At 42.4% G+C, this 21665-nt stretch overlaps 3 protein-coding genes across 3 annotated transcripts; 2 read left to right on the forward strand and 1 right to left on the reverse strand.

The window, feature by feature from the left end:
* Positions 1-1274: 1274 nt before the first annotated feature.
* Positions 1275-5116, reverse strand: arv1 (ARV1 homolog, fatty acid homeostasis modulator). The gene is made up of 5 exons (XM_036550546.1): positions 5001-5116; positions 4614-4733; positions 4227-4380; positions 3563-3784; positions 1275-1556 (listed from the first exon to the last, which is right to left on the reverse strand). The coding sequence occupies exons 1-5, from the start codon at positions 5094-5096 to the stop codon at positions 1429-1431; spliced, it is 720 nt and encodes a 239-aa protein (XP_036406439.1). The 5' UTR covers positions 5097-5116; the 3' UTR covers positions 1275-1428.
* A 204-nt stretch (positions 5117-5320) lies between these two features.
* Positions 5321-16989, forward strand: ttc13 (tetratricopeptide repeat domain 13). The gene is made up of 23 exons (XM_036550542.1): positions 5321-5495; positions 6382-6476; positions 6831-6906; positions 7023-7093; positions 7381-7446; positions 7743-7835; positions 8045-8161; positions 8442-8552; positions 8672-8754; positions 8957-9098; positions 10464-10638; positions 10761-10917; positions 11068-11198; positions 11598-11730; positions 12106-12198; positions 12537-12620; positions 13000-13084; positions 13249-13358; positions 14163-14298; positions 15034-15113; positions 15284-15362; positions 15494-15573; positions 15718-16989. Exons 1-23 carry the CDS (start codon positions 5327-5329, stop codon positions 15830-15832), a joined length of 2481 nt encoding a protein of 826 aa, XP_036406435.1. The 5' UTR covers positions 5321-5326; the 3' UTR covers positions 15833-16989.
* A 1027-nt stretch (positions 16990-18016) lies between these two features.
* selenol (selenoprotein L) lies at positions 18017-21494 on the forward strand. Its single transcript, XM_036550411.1, has 9 exons — positions 18017-18197; positions 18619-18697; positions 18847-18900; positions 19075-19120; positions 19323-19450; positions 19722-19836; positions 20010-20132; positions 20235-20372; positions 20696-21494. The coding sequence occupies exons 1-9, from the start codon at positions 18086-18088 to the stop codon at positions 20828-20830; spliced, it is 930 nt and encodes a 309-aa protein (XP_036406304.1). The 5' UTR covers positions 18017-18085; the 3' UTR covers positions 20831-21494.
* Positions 21495-21665: the final 171 nt, after the last annotated feature.

The raw sequence follows: 21665 nt of genomic DNA on the forward strand, positions 1-21665 counted from the left end.
AACACGAAGAGATGCATTTCAGTTGAGAACAAACCTTAAAAAACCATGACCAATTCTGGTTTAACTGCAATGCTGTTGTGACTAAAAATATTAAAAACCCAATTTCAAATATTTCAAAACCCAACAGAAATGGTCTAAAACATTTTCTATGATAAAAGGATTAGAGAATGGTTGACTCACAATCCAGTTTTAATAGATATTAATTTTATGCTTTGTGAATTAATCTGCAACATTTCCTGAGAACATTAACTCCTTCACACCTGATGCAAAACCATAGCAGTATAACAGTACTCACCACTGCAAATAAAAGCACAGGAGAAAAAAAAATTACAAGAAATACCAAAAACAAATAATTTATTTAAAAAAACAGGAACCAGCAAATCAACTGCTCAATAGCTCTATACTCCTTACAGCAGTTACACACCTGTATTTATTCCTTGCTAATTAGACAGGTGTGGCTCATTAACCAACCATTGGCCTTAGGCACATTCACACACAGACACTGATAATTTAAAATATCCAGTTACAAATGATGAAAAGGGAACAGATCTGATATTGCTATTATTAAAACTGAGCAGCAATGATCCTCAGTCTGACACATTTGCACAAAATATTTGTACATTTAAAATACAAAATACAGTACAAAAATCCATTACTGACTTTTGCCTGAAATATCTTTAAAGTCAGTCCAGTCTCTTTGGGGAGAGTGAAGGCCCTTCCTTCATGTAGAGCCACCTTCTGTGGCTGAGATACACTGTGCACCTCTGCTACACGGCTCACCTCAGGGTGCCTGGGTTAGATGTGGTGCGTGTCAAATGTTTGCAATTCCACCACGTCTGGAGTTAATTATTATGTGAACCCCCACCAGTGTCAACCAGATTTCACAAAGTCCAGTCTGATGACAAAAGGATATAATCACTGGGAAACACTTCACCTTACACAAATGTGTCCGATCTTGTGCCTGCATGTAAGATCATCAGAGCTGTCAATGTTCATTTCTGTTTTTCCTACATTACTTTGAGTCAATGTAGACAACTGATGTGGTTAAGTATTCACAAGCCCTTGCACACAAAATTTAATCACAAGACGTTCATTGAAAACATAAAGAACATAAGAACATAAGAAACTCAGTTTGGATGTCACAGGCAAAAGGGAATACCTGCTCAAATATGTATGGTGTCTGTTCTGCAGGTACCTGAGATAATGTTCCTTAGCTGTATAAAGCTATCGCTCAGACGATAGGCATTTCACAAAGCAGTTCAGAAATTCCCAGCCCCGCCACCAACTCCAGCCTAAACACCGAGAGGCCGTCTGTGGAGGTTTCGACATCTCCCTTTCATTTCAGAGGACACACTTCTCACAGTGCCCCTTTTTCCCATTGGCTTTAATTCCCTGGCAGCTCAAGTCCTGGGGAGGGTCAGTGTTGGGTCACTGGCTCAGCAGGAAGTCCTGCACGCTCCACTGCAGTCTCTGGGATGCAACTGCTGCACAGGTTTCCATCAGCAACCCCACACACACCGCCAAAATGGACAGTCTTCTGCTGCAGTTCAGAATGACTGTAATTACAGGAGGGTGCAAGGGGGGTGGACAGAATTTAATTTCATTTTAACAGAATCATGATCACAGTTCTAAATGGTGGTAACACATTAAAAGCTTGTCTGTATTGCAATTTCATGTAGACTTGCCACTGATCTTAAAGCTGAGCCAACACGAAACTATACTAGAATGTCCTTGTGAATGATGTACCACGTTAAAATGACTATCTGTTGCATGAAAAGCCTTATTGTGACAAAGCAACTCTATGGCCTTGACATGTGCTGATACAAGACAAGCTTCAGAAACAATGACTTCCCTGTTAAGTCTGGTTTTCAGGTTCATATATGAGAAATACTCCATTATGAGGCAGGTTATTTTTCCTCTGCAAAGAGCAACACTAAGCAAACAAGACATGTGCTGCTCAAACTGAGTTAATCAAAACATGTGTCACTCAAACTGTGAGTTAATACCTCTTCCTCACAGAGAACAAATGTTAGCAAGATTAGCAGGTGCTGACGTACTGGGATAGCAACAGGCAAAGGCTTGATTGTGCTGTACTTAACTACTAAACTAGCATTAAACCATTAAACCAACCAAACCAACATAAAATTGCAGGAAGATATGATTTTTAGTAGACTGTGACTCCATATGTGTTCAATTGCTTCACTTCTGCCTTATCAGAGGACAAACTTGAATTGTGTATTATTTGTAGGATGTATGGAATAGAATTAAAACTCAATAGATATAACTATTAAAGGAATAAATAAATAAATAAATAAATAACGATACTCAGTAACTCACAGTGAATGCACCAACAGCTAAATTGAAATACAGTGTGTCGTTGCTTGAGTTTAGACTAAATCATACCACCCCCAGTGAGCATTTAAGCATGGCAAGCATGGTCAGATGGCAGTAGGGAAACTTGGCCGATTTGTGGCATCTGAACCGAACACAGATGGCTTTCCTGCACTGACTAAGGGCATTCTGATCCCCTGATTGGGATCAGACTGCAGAACATAGGGCAGTGCTCTCTGACTACTTTTTCCAAGGGTCAGTTTAAACAAAGAAACAGCTGGCAGGTCAGACATTGTCCACTTCCTATTGAGAAAACAATGCATGAATAAGCAGTGCATAAACTACATGTGCCTACACAATGCAGACACATTCTTAAAATACTGAGATAATTTCAGTGTCAGAAGCTTTTACATTCACAATAAAACATCATTATTACTTTCCTCGTGTTTCCCATTTGTGGTGAATGACCAGTTTAGAACAGATGAGTGCTCATTACACACATTAAAAAGTTCACAATCAATAACACTCGAAAATCCAACAAACACAAATAACTGCACACATTAAGAAGTGAAAAACAAGTACTTATTCCAGGCTCCACTGCCCTTAACATGTAGAAAAATGCTACACTGGAGCAGATTTTGAGATACATGAGTATTTTTTTTGTTTGTTTTTCAGTGATGAACAGTCCAACAGGAAGTTCTTGACAGGCTGCATCTGGCCCCAAGCTGCTAGCTGAATAGGCCTGACAGTGAAAAGACTGCATTCTCTACAAAGAGTTGGAATTTAGGGCCCAGAGGGAAAAGCTGCCATCTATTGGTCAGTGTTAGTGCTTGCAGTGGTCATTCCTGAAAAGTCACTGCCCTGTTAATTAGACTCAGTGGCCTGCTTCAGTTGCCTTGCATTTACAGTGCGCACCCTGACCTCTGAGGGTCTGTGGGAGCAATTCCTACCCGGCTCATTCCAGTGACTTTTAATCTTCACGCATGGACTCTGCTTGGCACTCAGTTCTGAATCAAGGATGGACCGAAGTAATGGCTCTGTGAGACTGGCATCACCGCCCCCGGGAGGGAACCTCTACATCTGCCCCACTCCACGGAAAGTGAGACACCTTCTAATCCTATGAGTCAATGAACCTCAGACACTAAACCTATGGTGAAATATGGCAGGCAAGATTAATGGGAAACAGGAAAAAAAAACAGCTTAGGGATGGACAGAGGACACAGCGGCCTACCTCGGACAGCCTGGGAGTTGGAAGTGAGCACAAAGAGCTTGATGAGACTGAAGCAGAGGGGGGAGTAGTCGTGCTCCCATATGACCGCTGGGATGAGCAGCAGCTTCCCATAGCTGGACAGGAGAAGGGCCTTGAGCAGCGTGGGCAGCTCCACACTGGACTGGAAAAACCTTTGTACCATCCACACAAAGGCTACCACTCCACCCAAGAAAACGGCCAACTCTGCCGGAGACAATCACAGACAGTCTCACGCATGCTAAAACGCCGAACAGCAATGGTCCCTCACCCACAGCACAGGCACAGCATATCCATGTGTTTAAACATCTTTCCAGGGTTCTAGTTAAGTCAGTTACACCTTTGTTAATGTGTGTGTCCTCATGCATAACAATGAGGAACACAGCTGTGTTATTTGGGTATTTGTGGTGTAGTGGTAAAGGCTCTTGAGTGGTAATTTGAATGGGAACCTTTATCCTAATTTACAGCAAATATCTGCCTGCAACTTGTAAAATGTATGCTATATGCATTGCTCCTTCCAAGGTTGTCTGCTGAGCAAATACGTAATGTTAGTGCAAAAGATGGCTGTATGGGTGTGCATGATCAAACTAAACAGGGACATATAAACTTTCCCTTATATGATGTTTCTTCACAGTTCTCGTTCACTTACCCAGGGCTGCGAATCCGAACATGCAGTAGAAATCCCATTCTTTGGTGTACCGGATGATGTCTGCCGGATCGCTGCTGTGCTCGGACCCCTGCAGCTGCGACCACCGCAGGTACGCCTCACAAAGGAGGCAGAATACACACAGCTTCCAGTGGATCTACAACAGTGAATTAAATACCTGAAGCGGCAACCTGGGAAAAACGCATCTTCTCTGACAACATTAAATGGTGCAAAAACACTCAACTACAGGGTATATCAGCACACCATTAGCATTATTCTAGGTAGCCTACAACTGATACATAATTTTTCAAACATTTTATAAGATTTATGTGAAATTACAGTGCAGCGTGTTTAGTTTCGGGTTCAAATATAAAATGGTATCATACTCACGTTTATTTTTGTATTAAATATGATGTGCCTGAAGGCTTGGGTTTTGCATAAAATGGCATCAATTAAAATAATAGCTGGATCATATTCGATATACTTGTCCACGGGCTTCTGGCACGAGTCCTGGAAGAAATGAATGGTGCCAACATTCAGCATCTGGACATTACCGTATTCAATATTATTAATGCACGTAGCAGCAGTTTAACAACACATTTCGGAGTCTCGAAGCATGAAAGTGTCAATGTAGTTTTCAAACATCTCTCCAGCTATCTGGCTGGTACAAGATAGCTAACTTAGCAACTCCTGCTACTATCCGATAGCGACCACTTGCAATGCTTTACCATCACGATGAACAATCTGGTACATTCTAGTTCTTTTTTAAGTACTTACACATATGGTTATTTTCAGTATCCCATTGCTGTAATCTCGGTGAAGCTCGTATGCACTGGAGCTACATTCGACACACCTGTATGGTGCCTTTGCCATACTTAGCCGTTTCCAGCAAGCTATCTACAGTTGCCAGTTAAATGAAACCGGGGCAGCCGGCTTGTAAACGCTGACTTCCTGGATTTACAGAGGGGGTGGCTTTCACCGCTGGCTTATCGGGAGATGTAGTCTCAGAGAGTTTTGTCAAGCTATTGGATTTGGAGGAAATTGGCGCCTTGGAACTACATTACCAAAGCATCGGCGCTCCTCACCTGCACATTAAACACAACATGGCACCTGCTGGCCGGGGTGTTGTTGTGGTTGCGCTGTCGTTGCTGTGCTTATGCCGAGCCATATTTTCCACTGAATACTTTTCTACACTCACGTTCTTCAACAGTGACCTGCACAAGCATGGCTGCAGCTCTCCATCCGAATGGGAAGAATACGCGGCGGATTGTGGTGAGCGCTGTTTTTACACACAATTTTGCCACGTACTCCTAATTCGCCGTAACGTAATAGCCATCGGTCACCCGCTTCCGCATCCGTTGACAGGAGGTAGCGGGTTAGCTTGCAAGCTAACGAGAGCCTACACACCGTGACGGGTGTGGAGACGTGATTGTTTTGTGTGGCCACGAAGGGTTTCTGGAGCTAGCATGCAAGTTAGCTACCTGAATTCTCGAGATCACATAGCAGGCTTGTTATCATCGCTCGCTTTACAAGTTTACTGGTTCACTCATGCATTTAGCTAGAGAGCTAGTTATAGTGAGAGACAACATTCTTGTACTGTATGACTGTGGCTGATCTGCTTATTCATTGCCCTTTCGTGATCTTCAGCGTTTCAGTCTCACTGCATCGGTGTAGTGACAATACGTACCAAGCTAGCCAGCAAGCTACTTAGTTTGCCAGGAATCGTAACATCACTTTAGCTGTCTTGCTGACACTTGCATGGAACAATTATGTGAACGTGCTCGTGTAGATTGCCCTACACTGGTGTGGCACGGTGTTTTGCCTGAAATGAATCACATGTGCGCTGGTGATCAAATACTCATTCAGACTTTTTTTTACTTATCAACATTTTGCAAGGGTAGTACTGTTATTGAAGGGAAGCTAAAGTCATTACTAGTTAATACATACACAATTACTGTATTCAGGTGTGCCAATGACATCAACTATCTCTGCAGAGATTTCAGAACATGAATCTGTTATGGGCTGTGTGCCACTGAGTGGCTGTGTACATTTTATGCCCTTGAACCCCAAGTTTCACATTAATGATCCTAGTTGCTTCTAATGACTGCATGTGCCTGGTTACAATGTGGTAACATGCGCGCCTTCTTCTCTTTCGTAGAGGCGTCTATTCTTCAGCTGGAGGACCCAGACTGTGAGGAAGGGGGCAACCCGCCATGCGAGTCAGTCTTCTCTCTGAATGCAGAGAAGATCCTGGTGAGAGCATCTACCTGTGGATGCACAGGCTGATTAAAGATGAATAAATGAATCGGTGGACGTGTGCTTCCTCCATGCATCAGCGCATGCTTCTTAGCATCGTACCAATTCTGACAGCATTGAAGACCCAAGAAATTTATACACAGTTGATTTCCTGTCACTGGTTTATAGGATTTGATGACAGTTACAGGGTGTCTTTGCAGACCACTCAGTCTAGACATTTTACTTTGATGCGATGAACTTTCTGCATCATTCAGTGCTGCAAGGGGAACGATCCCCTTCTCTGGTTTCTCCATGAAGAAAATAAGATAAAACTAAACCCCTTCGATTTTTCTTTGGTGGGTTTCTTAACAGAGCCAGGCGAGACTGTTCATCGAGCAGAAGCGTTTCCCTTTTGCGGTCGACAACCACAGCACAAATGAAGAGCTAGGTAAGGCAATGAAATAGTTCCATATTAATGTCTGAAGAACTTGGCCTATGTAGACCAGTAATTATTCTAGTGTCATAATGCTGGTGTGTAATGCTGTTGATGCATTTCTTTTTAAGCAATAGGATATGTGCTGATTGGAAATGGCCTGTACGATGAAGCCATCAAACACTTCTCCTTAATGTTGCAGGTAGATGACTTGAATTCATTTGAATATTTCAGCCTGTAAACAATAAAACCCCTTTTCACATGCTGTTTTGCAAGAGTCAGTGCTGTGGAAAGACCACACAAAATTGCACTTAATTTTTGCTTATCAAAATCTGTCCTTGGATTTAAGTCAGAACAGTATAGAGAGAATTGTTCTTCCTCTTGCTCAGTTGGGGGTTGCCTGAAGACAGATAGAATAAAATCTTACCACAATTAAGCAAGCTGTTCTCTTGTATATCAGTTTGGTCACGTTTTTTTTCTTTGTCTAAGGGGGATCCTGAGTTGGTCAGCGCTATCTATGGAAGAGGAATTGCATATGGCAAGAAGAGTTTGCAGGTGAGTGGCTGAGACATAATGCTGTGTTTTAAGCTGGTCCCTAAAATGTTTAGACCAGCAATGTTCCCATTGTGACTGTTCAGAAGAGCAAAATATAAATAAAGATAAACTGTGCAGAGCCTCTCCTTCATAATATCCCTTAACATGTGACAGCAGTCAGCATGATGTACATACTATATATCATTGTGTATTTGCCTGTGCGTTTGGGGATGGAGATTGATGAGGGTAGGGATCTGGCAGACTGCCATTTGGTCATAATGCTTGGAGGTGACTATGACCTCTTTTCTGTTTTTCAGGACATTAAGAATGCAGACCTTGCACTTTATGACCTGAGCCGAGTGATCGCCCTGGAGCCGAACCGCCCAGAGGTGTATGAGCAGCGGGCGGAGGTGAGGCCCAGGTGGCAATGGAGTTACCTCATTAGCGTTTCCTCAGTTTGTCTTTCAAAACATGTGCATGAGACCTGCTGAGGACATTGGGAAAGTGACCACCTGTTTCCTGTTTGTATCCCTTGTTTTTTTTTTATCTAATATATTGAGATGTTGTATGTCTCTTGCTGCTTGGGCCAAACCCAGACGTAACAAAACTGTAATTCCAGATCCTCTCTCCACTTGGGCGAATCAGTGAGGCTTTGAGTGCTCTCTCCAAAGCCATTCAGCTGCAGCCCTCTGCCCGTCTCCATAGACACAGAGGAACCCTGCTCTTCATATCAGAAGTGAGTCTGCAACCTCTTTCCTGCTTTTGTTTGTATCATATCATTTGTTTGTATCAATATCTTCCTGACAGTTCCTCTAGGTGTACGATATGTCACAGGTTGATTCAGTCAGTGATGAGCAATGCCTGTAGTTGAGTCTGTGGTCCTGCACCTGAGCTCAGAAAGCTAATAACAGCTTTGTCGCAAAGGAGAGTGGCCTGTTCAATTTTGTTTTGATGTGGTTGTCTGCTGGCACAATTGCTTTTTTCCAGTTGCCTTTCCTATTACCTTTTCTGCACAGGACTATGTAGCTGCTATGGAAGATTTTCAGCAGTCTTTGGAGCTGAAGAAGAACCAGCCCATCGCCATGCTGTATAAGGGCCTGACGTTCTTTCACAGAGGAATGCTCAAGGTAAAAACCCTCCAATTATGGAAAGAATATCATGGTTGTTTGAGTGCCACCACCATTAGCATTTTGACCACAGCAGCATGCAGGTATTCAGCCCAATACTTTTACAACATCTGTTACAGGAAGCCATTGAAACATTCAAAGAGGCTCTGAAATTAAAGTCGGACTTCATAGATGCATACAAAAGTCTGGGACAGGCTTATAGGTAAGCTCATTCTCTTGGCATGGCCACTTAGCCTGACTTTAGTCTGACTGGAGATGCCTTGAGACCTGTAGAATATGCGGGTACTTTAATCATCTACATGCATTCCAACCCAGTCCTCAAACGTGTGTGTGTGTGTGTGTGTGTGTGTGTGTGTGTGTGTGTGTGTGTCTGTGTGTGTGTGCGCGCGTGCGTGTGCTTGTAGGGAGCTGGGGGATTTTGAAGCTGCTATGGAGAGCTTCCAGAAGGCACTGCTGCTAAATCAGAACCACATTCAGTCCCTGCAGCTGAGAGGCATGATGCTTTACCACCATGGCAGCCTGCAGGAGGCCATACGCAATTTCAAGGTAATCTCTGGGTCCTGTTGCCCTGCTTCCCTGTCAAAATTAAGAGTAATCATTACAGTGTCTCATTTCAGTCTCCAGTGCTGTTCTTAGCCCTGCCATTTCAGTGTGTCCCTGGAAATGTGGTTTAGACAACCCCCGCAAAGGACATGTTTAGTCTCGAAAATGAGTTTCAGGCTTCAAGAGGTTTTAGTTTCTGTGATTTTCTTAAAATGAGATGTCTAGAAAACACCCTTCAGGCGTCGTCTGTCTCCCTCAGTGTTTCCCTCCGCCCGTTGCACGCCATGGCATCGCAGCTATTTTGCGTTCTTATTTTTGTGTCAGTGTCAGTAAATTTGACAGCAATAGAGATTATCGGGCAGTTCCCGCATATAATTACAGAGGCATTTTGTGTGTGGCTGTGGTTTGTTGTCATTCCCGCTTTGTCTACGACTGAATGAGGAACAGTTTGCCTGTCGCTTAGAATCCTGTTGCTTCCAAGTTATCAGATTCATGGCTGGGGTTGATTCAGCTGGCAACACGCGTGACTTGTGCCCATCGATTAATAACAGACATGAAGTTGAAGTTTTTATGGCAGCTCTCCTCCTTGACTGGCTCATATGATTGGCTGACATTCTGTCTGGCTTTAGTGTGTAGATTGTGGTCTAGCAGGCGGTGATTCACCAGTCTCAGACAGTTACGGACTGTCTGCACAAACGTGCCTGTCAGCATGGTGAATGTAGAACAGAGTGTTGGAAGAGTAGGACAGTGTGTGATTCAGAGCTATGCTAAGTGTGCCTTGGGAAAGATGCAGCTTTCTCTCTGTAAGAAACTCTTTGCCTTCCTTGGCTTCCTTGCCTTCGTTCTTTGTGAGAAACGTGTAGCCATAGTTAGCTGATAGTTTTATGTGAATTATGGTGAAGTGTTTCTCCAAACAGAGGATAAGAGCCTCCTGACAAGGGTGTATGCATTAATGTTAATCAGTTCTTTTCTGAAGGCCCTCTGCTGTTTCTGTGAAAGGTTATTTCAGTCATCTAAATCTGAAGGACCTGCTTTCTGCTGTTTATACAGAAGGTGTTACTTCAGCCATTTAAATCTGAAGGCCTTCCTTTTCTTCTCTTTCTATATAAAGTGTTATTTTGTTTGGTTAAATCTGACAGCCCTCCTGTTCTGTTGTTTCTATAAAAGGTGTTATTTTAGTTTTTCAAATATGAAGGCGGATCTGTTCTGCTATTTCAGTAAAAGCTGTTATTTCAGTCTCTTTTTTTTTCCAAAGGGCCCTCCTGTTTGACTGTTTCTGTGAAAGGCATTATCTCAGTCCTTTTTTTTTTACTTACATCCCTCCAGCTCTCCTGTTAATGTAAAAGTGTGTTTTTTTTTGCCTTGCAGAGGTGTCTGCAACTGGAGCCCTACAATGAAGTTTGTCAGTACATGAAGGGCCTCAGTCATGTGGCCATGGGCCAGTTTTATGAAGGTATCAAAGCGCAGACAAAAGTCATGCTAAACGATCCACTGCTGGGCCAGAAGGCCAGCTCTGAATATCTCAAAGTCAAATACCTCAGAGGTGAGTGCTGTGCCTCTTTTACAGACGGTGTTAAAGTGTGAAGTTTTTCTAACTGGGAATATGACAACAGCGCTTGATATTGATGTTTCTGTTGTTCCTCTTTTTTTTTTAATTTCATGCAGAATACTCTCGTTATTTGCACTCACATCTTGATATACCTGTGGCAGAATATAATGTTGATCAGGATCTTCCAGGAAACTTCAAAAACCACTGGGCAAAAAATCTTCCTTTCCTTATAGAGGACTATGAGGAGCAGCCAGGACTGCAGCCGCACATAAAGTGAGTGTAGTTACTATACTGTACTGTACTATACTGTATAAGCATCGTAAACTGCAAACATGTGTGTGTGTGTTTGTGCATGTCAGAGTCAGTTCATCGGGACCAGTTGGCGCTCCTTTTTAACTTTTAACCTGGTGACTGCTGTTTCAGGGATGTTCTACCTCAGAACTTTGACAGCTATAACGCTGAAGTTCAGAAGCTCATATGCACTGCTGATCACCTTGGTGCCCTTATGCAGTACAACACGCCAGGATTCCTGCCCAATCACAGAATACACAGAGGTGGGTGGAGCAAAAACACAGTCCTTCTGTTAGGTGTTGATGTTTGTAGAGGCACAACACCAGGTGACTCAGACTTAACCTAACAGCAGGGAGGCAGGCCGTACTTGAATAAAAGCATTATTTAGTTAGTTAGAACAGAAGACTGGAAGACATTAAACACATGTTGTAGCATTCAATGCTACAAGATAATTTAATATTATAGTAGATAGGAATGTCAGGATATATCTGGAGAATTCATCCCTTCAGCTCATGGATGGTTTCCCAACCATCTCAACATCCCAGCCTTGAGGGGGAGAGGTGCAGCTGTAGCTCCTTCCTGGTTTCTACCCTTCAGATTTTGTGCATCGTGGTTGCAGTTTCTGAAAGGGCTTTTTAACAGTGTGGGTTCTGACCCTCTAGCTATGGGCCTGGCCACGATAGAGGTCATGCAGGCCATGCAGCGCACATGGAGCAACTCGAAGGTACGAGTGAACGGCAAGACCAGGCAGATGCAGTGGAGGGACATGTTCGACATAGCAGTAAAATGGAGGAGGTGAGTGATGTTTGGTGTTTATTGGGGAGGTTTCACGGACAAACGGACTGAATGACTGACAGACTTGCCCACTCATTCACCCAACTCGCGCATTCACTTACTCACTGACCTGCTCACTCATTAACTTGTTGGCTCGTTTACTCGCGCTGTCAAGGTTCCCGAGAGAAGAAGCACTCTTTACTTTGGACTTTGTCCTCCCTTCAGACCAGCACTGTATGTCTGTTAATCTGAACATTCGCTGCTGTCATTTCTCCATTTGTCCTCTGGAATTGTCTCTGTAATCCAGCAGTGACGTTGTAAAGGAATCTCTGAAACATTCTCTGGTTGGCTCAGTAACAACAGCAGGGCCTCATACTCCTGTGCTCTCTCTTACAGGATTGCAGACCCAGATCAGCCAGTTCTGTGGCTGGATCAGATGCCAGCAAGGAGCCTCAGCAGAGGCTTCAACAACCACATCAATCTAATCAGGTATCTTTATGACTAGAGTGTGACTCCCCCAGAGGAAACCCAACATTTATTAAAGTGGATTTACAGGCAGTGGTATTAAGCAGCTCATGAGTTTGGCCACATAAAGGTGCTATCCATGGTGTTCTTTGTGTAACTGGGGGAATAGGGCATTTGATAGGAGGGCTTGTGTCACTGCCTGATTCACGTACTCGGCCTGAGCAAATTAGCCGTTAGCTTCAGCCTCCAGAGGGTGGCGTCTCATCTCTCACCTCAGACTTGGCTGTCATTGTGATTATGTTTTGTTCCTGGTGTCTGCTGAATCACATCTATCATTGTGGATTTTATTTTCTCATTTACAGAGGGCAGATCATCAACATACGATATTTGGATTACTTTGACAATATACTCAACTTCGTCAAAGACAGGATATTGGTTTACCATGGGTAGGTAATGGGAAGAAAATCCTCTTCCTGAAATCAATAGTTAAGCTATTTTTCTTTTATTTAATTGAATAGTGCCACAGTCCCTGAAGAACTTGTGTTTAAGGCACACTTATTATTTGTTGTGATAAATTACTGGTATCACTGCACGTACACTGTACCTCATACACATATCAGATGTAAGGTGATATCCGCAGAGGGAATTGCATTGTTTTCACTTTGAATGCCTTTTCTGAACACTAAGATTCTCCAGTTTCCTACATTTTTCAAGTAATAAGTCAGTTTATCTCTTTTCATTTTAAGAGGGTTTTAAGGACAGGTGTGATTAAATTAAATGAAAACTTTAGACTGGATTCATATCTTTGGAATATTTGATGACCAGGGCGTATAACCCTCAAGGGCTGCTGGAAGTAAGACAAGCACTGGAAAGTGTCAATAAAGTGGAGGACCTTCTCCCTATCATGAAGGTAATCAGGTTCTCTGGAACCAGAGGCATATTTATGAAAGACAAGCTTTTGCTCACCATCATGATTACCATTTACAGTTTAAAGAGATTGACAAGAGAGGATTGATTACTATTGTGGGTGCAGATTTCTCACTTATGCATGTGGCTTTGGTTTCTCCCCTGAAGCAGTTTAACAGTAAAACCAAGGATGGCTTCACTGTAAACTCCAAGGTGCCCAGTATAAAAGACCCTGGGAAAGAGTATGATGGATTCACCATCACCATCACAGGAGACAGGTTTGTTTCATATGCATATCAGTGTAAAATGTTCCCACGACTCAATATATATGACCGCATATTCAAACAAAATATTGAATGTAACTGCTACTGGAAATATCACACCATGTCAGATTGCGTGCAGCTCTCTGTATTATTGTTTTGACTATCTGTCAAAAAAGATTTGGCATCTGTTTGACTTTCATCTTTAAACCTATTTAAGTACAATATTCTAATCCCATTTTTAATTCAGTCCTTTTTTGTTGACAGTGTACACGTAGGCACCTTATACAATTGAAGGGTGTTGTAAAACCTCTCTCCTTAATGACAAGATAAACTTTCACATCAGCTTTTTGGAAAGATAAGACAGCAATGTCGTTTGATCATGAGACAGAGGGAAATCAACCCACTAGGGAGGGTCCAAAACAGCAGTGATACATATAGAGTTCCCCCTTTGTGAAGGTGTGCAGGGGCCATCCCAAGTCTGAAATGCTAGAAGAAACTTGATAGCTCCAGCGCCTGGCCTGTTTCTTTTTCATCCAGTTCCCTCTCCATTCATGGTGATCTCATTAGTTTTCCTGTTTATTGAAACTGTGAAATAATAAGTGACCTGTGCTTCCTCTGCTGTTTATCAAGCATGGTGAATGGTGCCAGGTGAGTGCTAAACACTGCTGGATATGATGAGATACTCCCCTCGCTGTAAATGGCTCTGAGATGCTTAATGAAGAAGGTTCCACATAAAATGGAGGTCAGTTAGGATGTCACAGAATCCACCTACAGACAGTGTGTGTGTGTGTGTGTGTGTGTGTGTGTTTGTGTGAACAGGGTGGGGAATATGCTGTTCTCCGTGGAGACACAGACAACTGAGGAGAGAACGCAGCAGTACCAGTCCGAGATTGAGTCCCTCTACAAAGACCTCACCGCCAAGGGCAAAGCTCTCATGCTCTCCACTGAGCTCGGGGTACTGTCTCCTCCTCCTCGTCTGGCTTTTATTCCGCCTGCTCTGCACAGCAAAATAAGTGCTTACTCCTATTCACAGCACTGTGAGATGCATCTCCAAGGATTTCTCAAGTCATTTGCTGTCGTATGTTCAAACAAATGGGCGCAACCATTCAACTCTTATGTATGCAGCGTTTAGACAGTCATTTGTGTGGGCAGCAGTGGGGTTAGTGGTAAGGAACAGGTCTCATAACCAAAAGGTTGCTCATTGATTCCCCAATGGGACGCTGCTGTTGTAGCCTTGGGCAAGGTACTTAACCCAGAATTGCCCCAGTAAATATCAAGCTGTATAAATGGATAACATGTAAAAACTGTAATCTATGTAAGTCACTCAGGATAAGAGCATCTGTTAAATGACAGTGTAATGTTATTTAGTATTGGGAGGGGGCATTGATAAATATGCTGTAGGAGAACTGTATTATGTTTTCTGTCGGGTCTCTCCAATCTTATATAACCTGTTACAACAAGTGGCTGCTAGACAGTTCCATTTCAAGACCTGCAGATGTGTCATTTAAGAAAAAGTCCCATGAAGCCTTCCAGGAAAAAAGCTTTTTAAACTTAATCGAGCGTTAAGCTTCAGACTGGTGAAGTATGGCGTATGTAAAATGTCTGCAGTGGTGTTGCACTTTCATGGTGATTTTGGTGGTGTTTCGCTAGGTGTTGTATGTCAATGTTGTGTTATGTGCTGTTTCTCCAGGATGCTGATGCTGTGTGCAATTTAATCCTGTCCCTGGTTTATTACTTCTGTAACCTAATGCCTCTGTCCAGAGGTTCGAGGTGAGTTTGCGCAAGTTTTAAATGCCATGCATTTCAGCCTCTGACATTTGAATGGTGTGATGCAATGTCTGTGGTAATATTTACTTTTAACACACAGCATTTTTTTGAGGAAGGGCTCACATGTTATTAATAACGTAATGTGTAAGTACTGTGTTTCTTTGTTTTTGCAGTGTTGTGGCATACTCCGTTGTTATGGGAGCACTCATGGCGAGTGGAAAAGAAGTAATTGGGAGAATTCCAAAGGGAAAGGTGACTTTGCTGTTTTTGTTGTTGTGCCACAGTGCACACGTCAACCTGTACTTTTTCTGTTTTCCTGTTCTTGCCTAACAAGCCATTCCTTTTGAATCCTAATGTGATTTAATTTACCCCGTCTTTTTCAGCTGGTAGATTTTGAAGCTATGACAACACCGAACCCTGACGGCTTCAGTGAAACAGCCAAGAGCTGGATGAGTCTAAAGAGGTGAGTGGCTATTCATGGGGGCTGGAGGGTGGTTGAGACTGGAAAGACAAATGAGCTACACGTTTTGATGGGCTGCAGTCATTGGAAACTGTCGTCATCGTGTGTATGTAACCATTAACCCTCTCTGGCTACTTCCTCCTCCAGCCTTCCAGTGTGGTACCACAGTCTTCCATCAGTAGCAGAAACGTTTCCGACAACAAGAACCATGATCGAAGTCCTGAACACAGACTCGACGTCGCACTGTCCGAAGAAGTCCTAACGCTGCTCCTCCTGACGTGAACAAAGGCTGCTCTCTTCACGCTTTTTCTCTGCTTATAGTCACAGGATGGGCTTTATCGGGCCTGCACTCTTCCAAGAAGCACAACTTTTAAACATGTTTCTGTTTAGTTTTGGGCTAACCCCCGCATGACCCGCTGCTTGTATGAGTATGATTCAGTATAGGGGGAAACACTGTGAAACACACAACTGAGGTGAGGTATTTTTCATTTTTTAGTTATTCTTTTTAATTGGCATTGATTGAATAGTTTGATTCGAGTGCTACAGTTAGCCATGTCATTAAGCAATACTGACATCACCTCCTCATGCAACTCTGCTGTTCCTGAGAGTTGCAAATTTGGAATTATAATCTGAAGGAATGTAAAATGTCACTGCTAGATCCATGCTCTGGACCTCATTTCCCAAAAGTTACAGCCCTCAGTAATTGATGCCAACCGTTTTTCCCCCTCAGCAATTACATAAAACGGGTGGTGGTCATCAAAGTAGACAGGACTATGTTTTTCTGAAAGGGAAGAAACCGGAAAACATGTGAAGCACTGACAACATTCTTGTTTTGATGTGAAACTGCAGTCAGTAACATTCTGTACTATAAGCAGAGAAAGCGACTGAAAAGGTTTAAACAGAGCTGCCTTTCAGGGCTGCCTAATTCCTACAGGAATACTTGAAAATCTAAAGATACAAGCAATCTTTTTTCTCTATTTTGTGTTGGAGGGTGACTGAGTCATTGCCATATTGATATCTTTGGTAATTGTTTTACTGGTTTGACCAATAAGGGGTGGGGGCAGGGTGGGCTCCTCAGAGTATATGCACTACACAGTGCCATGAAGTACAATCATTCCTGTATTCTCACTGTTAGGATGGCTCTTAGTATAATTATTTTTTTTCCATGTGTTTTTAATGATTTGATCCTCATCTGTGCCACACACATTAAAAATGTTCAGGAAGAAGTCTTGGGGATTAGTGCAATTGAACTCAGAATAATAGCCACTCTCCTGCAGGGCACACCGATCTGTGTAGTCTCTGTCTTGACCTCTCCCCTCTTTCTTTTGCTCTCTCCCTCTCTTTCGCTCTCTCTCCCTCCCTCTCACTCTACACAGGTTGTTGTGCCAAGGCACTGTTATATTAATCCTGCACCCCCCCCCCCCCCCCCCCCCATTTCCCTTACTGTGAACGACGAACAATACTCACATCATATTGGTTCTATGTGTGTTCAAAAGATCAAAAGGACAGCCAACAGTGAAGTTTTTTTTTTAATTGAAAGGAATACTGTTTTATCATTTGAATTTTATTAATCCATATCAATGAAAGTTCTGTATGGCTGCTTTTTTCCCTGTTTGCACTGGGTGAGTTCAGATTGTTAAAGTACAGAGGTGGGAATTAATTGGTTTTTAAAAAGTAGATGAAGAGGAGCTTCACTTTTGTCCATCTGGGTCTTGAATCTTGAAGATTTTAAAAACTTGGGATTTTTTTGGGGATATTCATGAATGGCCAATAAAATGGTTTGACAGTCATTTATTGCTTGTTCATTTTTATGTCTTAAGTTTTATTCTAGTTCTATTCTAGTTTTATTCTGTAGTGTTTATTTTTGTGTTTACTTTATTGTAGCCATTTTGTGGAAACAAATATAAGTGTAGCCATTACTGTACTAAATTATTTATCCATATGGCAAAATACAAAATTAATTTTTCAGTGACATGAGACTAATTAGGAAGAGGACAAGATGGTTAAAATATACTGTGGGAAAGAAGTTACGTTAAGTAATGATATCCAAATACTATTTAATTTTTTGGTACTTCTGAGCAATGTTTCCCAACCTAGTTCTTGCTGGCTGGTTGTGGAGACTCGCTTTCATAAATTAATCGAGCTTAATTACTGCAGCTCTGTTGACTTTCAGGGCCAAACAGAAACATCAATTTGTTGAATAAACAGCTGTAATATTATCCCTCAGTTACCACAAACACACCTCCGACAGCGCACTTTAACAAATATGCTTAAACTCGCATCAGTATTCAATCAACAGCTCTGTGCAAATGAATTACTGTAATTAGGAGCAGCTGGAGTATAGCACACTGTAACACATACCGAATGGGAGCAGGGGTCGGAAAACGAACCTTTTGTGTGGCATTCATAGCGCTAGATGGCGTATTATCTTGAGGCTCCTGAGATCCGCTGTCATGATGAGCAGCGTTGCAGTCGTGTGACTTAACGATCACCCGTGCTGCGGAGTGGTCAGGAAATGGATGGGGATCCGACACCGCAGGGAGATGATATTCTCATAAATGCCCTGAAAGATTTGGTCCACATTGTACAGAACTTATTAGAAAATGCAGAGAAAGAGAGCAGCAAAGGTAACTTTCTTGCGACACATCACCCTGTGTTTTGAAAGGGAATGAGTCAGCTAGTTTGCTAACTAGTTAGCTGTGTGTTAGTGATTCCTTGCGTAGCTTTTTCACTTGTCATGCGACGTATGTGCTCCAGAATGTAAGCATTGTCAGTTAGCTAATTAGCCAAGTTGCATGATAAATGGTTAGGTAACGTTAGCCAGTTAGCTTGATCTAGAATCGTTCGATTCTCCGTTCGGTGTAATTGATTCCTTGTAAATGTATGATATTGTGGCTAGCTATAGCCAGATCCCTTTCTTCGTTTGTGATGTGGCTGTTTATCCAGCTTTATATGAATCATTCTTGTATGGATGTCTTTATATTAACTTTTCATTATCAGATCCAGGCTATCTTATTTGACACTTAAATATTCGTTCTTTTTCCATAGGCTCTCTGGAAGAATTTGTCTCAACTAAACTTGGCCCCTTGTTCGGATTAATTCCTGCAGGCGCAAAATTTTTAAACAGGTGAAAACAGTAAAGTGTTTTATTTACGGAAATCTAGAAACATCCTGCCAATCATCTTTAACTTTTAATCAGTTGTGGTCATTTAATTCACAGTTGTTGCGTGAATATGACTGCATTCATGGATTTGTGCTCTTGTCATTTCTAACCAGCTTGTCTGTTAAGAAGATGAGTGAAGCCGAGGACCTATGGAAGAATGCTTATCAGTAAGTCATTGTTAATACTGCAAGGCGTAGTTCTTTGTGGAAGACTTGAAACTCCTACAATGATTACAATGATGAATTTTGGTTAATCATTATTCATTTACTACATCATTGCATGTCATTTACAGATGTGTCTGCATTAGAAAATGTAATCTGTTCTTTTCTTGTCCTTTCCAGCCGTGCTGAAGTGCGGGACCTCGTTGAAGATTTAATGCAGCTTGGGGTTAGCTGCCCCCCTGACACACAAACACAGAAACAAATAGCGCATTTTAGTAGTGCAGTCATGCAACACACTTTATCACCACCCAGAACCTGTACAGTTTTACAGCTAACATGGTAGAGCTTCCAGAACCTCTACAGGTCTGGAGCTAACATTTCTGAGGTTCTAAAATTGTTTGATCTATGTGATTACTCTGCTTTTGCAGGAGAAATGGGATGCCTTCCTTGAGCAGCTAGACGTGGAGCTGCAGATGAGCGACAGGCTGCTGGCCAGCAGCCCGCAGGCAGTCAGTCTGTGTGGAGAGATGGTCCTTACTGATGCCAGGAGTGGGGAGTGAGTGAAATAAAATTAATACGCATACACCCTCTACAGCTCTTCTGTTGAGTTTTAAAGTGCTCTCTGTGGTAGCTCTGTATGTTCTCTTTAAATAATGTTAATGTTGTGTATTTACAAAGTAGCCATGTAGTACAGTAGTCACTCAAATGAAGAGCCTCATATTCTTTACATTCAACATGAGGTCTTATGACAACTGACACAGACTTACATTTGCAGTACTGCTGTCCCTGAACAGAGGAAGCTTGCTGACAGTTTGTGTTTTGTGCAGGAGCGTGACCCTGGCTAAGTACCTGGGGAAAGGTGAAAACTTGCTCCTTGTCTTGCTCAGGCACTTTGCCTGACTACCGTGACGAGACCATGTGACTGAGCTGGAGGCCAATCAGGTACATCTTCAGCTAGAGGCTCCTCCCTACGTAGAGGTGAAGTCGCTCTTTGTTTTTACTTCTCTCCTTTTTTGGATGTCTGCGCTTCAGCCAAACTCAGGGTGTCTGTGAGGAAAGGCCTGAGTATGAATTCTTAGTGCGCAGTTATAGCTGTTATAGCTGATGTTTCGCAGGGTCTCCTGGATGCTCAGTCACTGCGGGTGCTGGTGGTCTCGTCTGGATGTCAGGAAGGGGCTGATTACTGGCTGCAGGATACAGGGTGCAAGTATGACATGCTGCTTGACCCACAGAAGAAGGTAGGAGCTGAGCCTGACGCTCCAGAGAAACCTGCTCCAGTGACTGTCAATGCTTGTGACTTTGAGTGAGTCCTCACATGGTGTTTGTGCCCTGTGCTGTAGATTTACAGTGCCTTTGGCCTGGGTGCATCTTATGCGAAAGTACTGAAATTCAACAGCATGCTTGAGTATGGCGAATATACGGTGCAACAGAGAACCTTTCCTCAAGCACAGCCTAACATCATCAAAGACATCTATCAGGTAACGTGTGAGAAGACATGGTACTACACTGCTATGGTCAATATTCTGTGTCCACTTTAATGTGTTTACTGGTATATTAGGTATGCTTTACAGAGTGTGTCCTGACAAGATGAGAATTGTGAGAATTATATTTTCACATTCCTTTTAAAAAAGGAACTAAATGGAAACCAAATTATTTACGCTACATATTTTATGACGTGAAATTTTTTCTTGTGTGTGCAATTCAAAACAACATTGCTCGTGAACATTTTTTAAAATATGACAGCCGGTCATCTTCAAAATAGAAGACTGGTGTATGTTACAGAGTTTGAATTTGATTTCAGTTGGGTGGTGACTTCGTCCTGGATGAAGAAGGGAAAGTGATCTATTCTCACCCCAGCAAGAGCCCAAGGGACCGGCCTGCAGTGTCAGAGATACTGGCGGCCATTGCTGAGGGAAGTCACTCCTCCAACCCGTAACATGCACTAGCCACAGAGGGGCGCTGCTGATCCCACAACAGATGGCTCTCCCCCAGCTTGTGTATATGAAGGCAGGGCTCAAATTCACATTCTCCTGAGGAACCTTGTTGGACAGGAACTCACAAGCTGAGGTTGACGGCTCCTCCTGTTCTGAGATCAGTGCCAGTTGTTTGTTTTCGGCCGTGGCCTCGCCTTCTGTCTCACATATAGTGATTTTTAGCTCTGATGTGATTTTTAACTGATTAACCTATGATTTAAACAAATTAACCTAACCTGAATGTCTGCACTGTAGTATTTACATTTCCTTTGCTCTCATTTAATTGATAGAATGCTTTTGTCCCTGGTAAAAGCTGTTTTTACTAGCTCAGTGCTACTGAATCATTTTATATACGTAAAATGAAGAAACATAATTGCAATGATATATAATATATATATAAAATCTGAAAATGTTTTTGCTATACTGTCCATTTAAATGCCTAGAGTCTTAAGCAGGAAATCAGAGATCTTGCCAATCTATGTACTGTAATTCTGTTTAACAGGTACTGTAGATGACCTGAGTACTGTTGAATCATTTACCACAGGAATTGTACCGTTTACCACTAAGAAGTGTAATGGGAATGCAACTGGATTGAATTCTTATTTTTTGTAATTTAATTTTGCTGTAGAAGGGATAATATTCACAAATAAAACACTACTGTGTTACTATATTGTTAGGCTGTGAATTGTGTTGTTCATTATTGCAGCTTGTTACCAGAATCCTAAAAGAAACCCCATTTCCCAGACAACAGTGCACCATAACTCAGAAAACAGGCAACAACTAAATTTCTCTAATTAT

This window comes from Megalops cyprinoides, chromosome 17 (genome assembly GCF_013368585.1).
Source record: "Megalops cyprinoides isolate fMegCyp1 chromosome 17, fMegCyp1.pri, whole genome shotgun sequence".
Lineage (NCBI taxonomy): Eukaryota > Metazoa > Chordata > Actinopteri > Elopiformes > Megalopidae > Megalops > Megalops cyprinoides.